This window comes from Amblyomma americanum, chromosome 4 (genome assembly GCF_052857255.1).
Source record: "Amblyomma americanum isolate KBUSLIRL-KWMA chromosome 4, ASM5285725v1, whole genome shotgun sequence".
Lineage (NCBI taxonomy): Eukaryota > Metazoa > Arthropoda > Arachnida > Ixodida > Ixodidae > Amblyomma > Amblyomma americanum.
The window spans coordinates 79,170,406-79,175,433 of record NC_135500.1 but is presented as its reverse complement, the minus strand read 5'-3'; the positions used below and the strand labels follow the sequence as shown (position 1 = coordinate 79,175,433).

The 5,028-nt window shown below is 46.0% G+C and overlaps 1 protein-coding gene across 1 annotated transcript; it reads right to left on the bottom strand.

The window, feature by feature from the left end:
* Window positions 1-1,530: 1,530 nt before the first annotated feature.
* Window positions 1,531-3,778, bottom strand: LOC144129600 (uncharacterized). The gene is made up of 5 exons (XM_077663722.1): window positions 2,721-3,778; window positions 2,359-2,644; window positions 1,790-1,963; window positions 1,641-1,713; window positions 1,531-1,542 (listed from the first exon to the last, which is right to left on the bottom strand). Exons 1-5 carry the CDS (start codon window positions 2,848-2,850, stop codon window positions 1,531-1,533), a joined length of 675 nt encoding a protein of 224 aa, XP_077519848.1. The 5' UTR covers window positions 2,851-3,778.
* Window positions 3,779-5,028: the final 1,250 nt, after the last annotated feature.

Here is a 5,028-nt window from a genome sequence, read left to right as displayed (position 1 = left end):
AACCTTTGAGGGCTTGTGCAAGTGGTTTCGACTATCACCGTATTATCCTAAATGTGTTTCGGGTCGTCCTCAGATCACAGCAGAGAAAAGTTGCTTGATTACATTGTGCTACCTTGGAGCTCAAACAAGTATGTATTCAGTTGCCGATAGATTCGACGTATCCGAGTCATCGGTTGTGCTGTGCACACAAAGGGTGCTAAATTTTCTGCACTCAATCAGCGAAGAGGTAATATGCTGGCCAAGCGCTGCCGACATAGCCCGCAGTAAAACGGCCTTCCTGTCGAAAAGCAGGGAGAAAGGTCCCCGCAATACCGTCGGATGTATCGATGGCTGTCATGTCGAAATTCTGAAGCCTGAGGAATCAACTGCATCATATATGAATAGGAAGAAGTTTTCTTCGATAATACTTCAAGGTGTATGCAACGACCAAAACAAGTTTCTGGATGTATTTATTGGATTCCCCGGTTCAGCACACGATGCTAGAGTTTTGCGGGAAAGCACATTCTTTGAGGAAGCTGCGGCCAAATGCGGCGACTCTTATATACTCGGAGATTCCGCGTATCCCCTTCTGCCTTGGCTTTTAACGCCATACAAGGACAATGGCTCAAGCTTTCCAGCATGGAAGAAAAGATTCAACAAGTTTCACAGCCAACAGAGAGTTGCCATTGAGAACACCTTCGGGCTTCTGAAGCAACGTTTCAGACGATTATACCTTGTCGACGCAAAGACAATCATGCAGTGTTGTCGTATAGTTATGGGAGCGTGTGTACTTCATAACATGTGTAATTCTGAGAGGGACTTCATTGCAGACCTTGCAGACCTGCCTGCTCATGATGATGTTGGTAATAATGAAGAGCCCAGCGAGAGTGACGCAAATGCTGGACATTGTGAAAGCCGAAGGAAGCTAATAGCCCAGCACCAGTGCTGACCGAAAAAGAATGCACATAGGAGCAATGCAAACTTGAACTCGATGTTCATTTATTTTTTGCCTCAACGGCTTTCACCAGGCGCTCCAGGAGACGCATTTTCTCCTCATGCTGCTGCTTCTTCTCGGCCATCGCTTCTTGCAGCACCTTTATGAGGCCGCCAATTGCTGTTTTATCTTGCCGGCTACGTCGCCTAGCTGGCGTTGCTTCGGTGCTGCGGGAGGGCGTAGGGGGCTCGTCCTCTTCATCAGCAGGCCCATTGTTGGGCAACATGTTCTCTTCTTCCCTATTACTTTCATTAATAAAGTTTCATTAATTTCAACATAACAAATTGTTCGTTCCATGCTATAACTATGCAAAAGGAGTGGCAGAGAAATTTGCTGTTGGGTAGCTTGGTTTCTCGCCATTCCTGCAAGCAGAGCAGCACACATAGCGTATTTAAGAGCCAGAGAGGTCACTACAAAAAGAAGTGGAAACTTAATTTCAGATCCAAGAAGGTCTTATATATGTGAATTGTAGAATATTAAGCATTAATTAGTCAAGGTGATTTCTCTGTACAGGCCTCCACGACAGAGACATATGCATGCAAGCATGCGAAAGCAAATTAGAGCCACAACTAAAACATGCCAGTTAACATTATGTGAACATAATAAGATGGCACAATATTAAAATATTTCATCCGAGAAAAAATGAAGTGTTTAATTGTAAACTTACGCAACTATTCTTCCTGGTGCAAGCAATGCCACAGGAGTAATGTGGTGCTCTTTCTAGCACCTCGGAGAGTTCCCTGTAAAAAAAAAAAAAGTCAAAGATCATTTTCTGAGGATAGCTACTTGAACAACTGAAATGTCTGCTGTCCATACCGTTCGTACAAGCAGGCTGCTCGCGAATGTCCAGACGAGCCATTTTTTGCTTTTGATTTCTTATATGCCCTCTCCATTGTTTTCCATTTATTTTCCACCTGCAGTGGCGTCAGGTGGCAGCCAAATTCACTGTTGATTTGGTCCGTAAGCTTCTCCCACATGGCCTTTTTTGTCCTGAGAAACCAAGATTTTTCCAAGCGCTAGTACCCTACTGTTAAGTTTTTGTATAAGGATACCATCAGATACAGCATGTTCCAAGCTTATAGGATGTAGCATCAGTTACAGCACGTTCCAAGCTTATACCATGGACCTGTATGCTTTTGTGTAACTTTTAATAACAATGAACAATGAATGATGTGCTTCTGGAAGTAGACAGTAAACATACCCATTGCCAGTACGCCGAGCCATAGCTTACGGCTGAGAAAACATTGTGAGCTCTAAACTTAAGCAACAAAGTCAGAAAGGTTAACGACACAAAGTGCGCCAATGATGCGTTGCAGAAATCAGACATATGCGCTATCTGACGCATAAGCACGTGTCATTACGGCATTTCACACGCTGCGACTTACCTAAAGCCACCCTTTCTGCCAATGTTGTCCTTGGCTTCTTTATATTTAGTAATCAAAAATCTTGATTTTCTTTCGTTCCACGCATCGCGTTCGCCGCCGCCGGACGGTAGCGGCGAATAACATGACGGCCCTGGCGACGGCGTGGGCTGACAGACTGGCGGCGGCGTGGTCTGCCAAAGAGGCGACGGCGCGCCCCGACTGCTGTCCTCAACGGCAGCCGGTACCGTCGGTGGAGGTGTGTTGCGCATGGGTTCCTCTACACGTAGCACACTGATGCGAAGGTCGCCTAGGAAAATAAAATAACTTGCAGCATGTCACAAACGGCGACATAGCCCACGTGCTTAACCAATATCAGTACTCACCTTCCGTCTCATAAAGGAATCCATCGTCGTTTTTCATATGCGTGCCATGCTCGTCAAGCACGGCGTATACCCGTGTCTCGACGCCGTCGATCAAGACGAGCATGGCTGCGGAAACGTCTGCTACGGCCATGGCTTTACACGAAGTGCACTCGCCGAACTCGTAGTGTAGAAGTGTAGAAGAACTCGTGTAGCGCTTGGCCAAATCGAGTGCCGAAGTGCAGGTGGCGCTGGCTACACTAACAAATCGAGTACGCGAGTGAAGCACTGCCTACACTAGTGTAGAAAGTGTAGCCAAATCGAGGAGACCTAATGTGTAGCTTTCATGCTACACTGAAATGCATTCGTGTAGGTGGGCGGAGCTACACTTTTTCTACACTGGCAAAAAAAAATGAGGTCCGTTCGATTTAGCCTGCACGATCTACACTAGTTCGTGCAGTGTACAGCAAGTGCCGTGCAAGTGCTACACTCATGCAGCGCCAGTTCAAACGTGCAGGCGTAGCGCGACACTAGCGCCAAATAGAAACGAATGCTAAAGTGCAGAAGTCGTGCAAGCCTTCTGCATCGTTTGCGACGCGCGCGCTTGTCTCGTGTGTTATTGTTTGCGCTGTGTTCTCCGAGCTACGAAGGAAAAGAAAATGGACCGCGGCCTGCTGTCAACGGTTATACAAACAGCTATGGAGCTTGTAGACTCCGACAGCAGTGACGAAGAAGAACTTGAGGAACTTATTGCAGTGGCAGTGACAAAGCTGGCGAGGCTGAAGAGGAACCGCATGCCTCGTTACTGGGAAGAAGTCGTAGGGCGATATTATGACTTTGAGTTCAGGCGTTTGTTTCGCCTGTCTCGTAGCACCTTTGAAACTGTTGTAAGTTCTTTCGAAGCGTCGCAGTTTTTTCCACACCCTACCGGAGGTCGTCCGCAAGTGAGTGCCGAAAAGACTTGTCTTATCGCTCTAGGCTACCTGGGGCACCAGAATGGCATGCAAGGAGGTTATATTAAAACTTCTGGAGTGGAGGCCCCCTATGCATGCATGCAGGAACAGGTGAAGCCAGCCAGACCGACCAGCGGCCATCTTGCCAGGGGCGGAAACAGGCCGTGGTGAAATGCGCGCCAGCAGAGAACGACTAATTTTGCGATTTTTTTTCGCCTCAGCCGCAAGAATAAGTGAGAAACATCTTCTGGTAGGGATGTTGCTTCTAAGGGCACTAAATTCGCTTGTATATTCTCCCCGATTTTCGCGTGAATTTGCCTGAAAGGCTCCGGTAGGCGATTTCTCCTGTTAACTGTCGCTGCCTTGGAAAGCTGATAATTTTCTCAACAAAGCGCGTAAAGCGTGTCGTTTCAGCTAATCATGCAATGAAACATTAGCAGTGATTGGACGGAAAGTTAACTGACGAACATACTCTTTACTGGGAATGGGAAGGACAATTAAGCATTTACAGTTCTGTAATACATGGTAGGGTTCTCGAATATCTAAAACATGCGGAAAGAAACGAAAGCAACTGCAATGGTCGAGCATACTGTCGTTGCTACCTGGATTAAGATCTGCCGCACATGACCAGATCACCACTAATACTGACACCATTTGGCCCTGCAGTTTAATTTATGAATATTAGAAGTGCTTCATGGTGCCATAAAGCTGTGTATGCATTTTGAAACAGCGCAACAAAGACGGGACGTGGAAACTGAGGTGTAAAGACAAACAAGCGCTTGTTTGTCTTTACACCTCAGTTTCCACGTCCCGTCTTTGTTGCGCTGTTTCAAAATGGATACGTACCAACTTGCCCAAATTTCTGCTTTACACTGTGTATGCAGTCTGTGTTTCAATTTAAGCCCAAAGGTTGTTTAAACATGAACAAGAAAACCGCGCTTTACTTTCATTTAATCAGGGTTTATTCACTCTATTACAGGGTTCCATGGCAAATTAAGGTAGAAAGGCAAACATGAAAAGCAGCAAGTTGCGGAAACAAAAACTGACACATACAGAGCACTCTAAAGAATAACAAAGCCAACTATCTGAACCTGGCATATCTATACTGCATTGAGTAATGCATATATACACAAGAGTCACTGATTCTTAAAGATAATCAGTCTGGACAAGAGAGTGCGCACCTTCTCTTCGCAATTTCCTCGGTTCATCTCCTTGGCAATGTGATGAATTCTGACCTTCAGATAGAGCTGTGCAATTTTCTTGGACAAGTTGTAAATATGGTTATCTAATGGGTCGCAGTCCAACAGATGAGTTTCAAGTTGTGCAAACCAGGCCCTCTCAATAACTGTGGTCAGAATCTCCACTACAAGGTGTTCGCA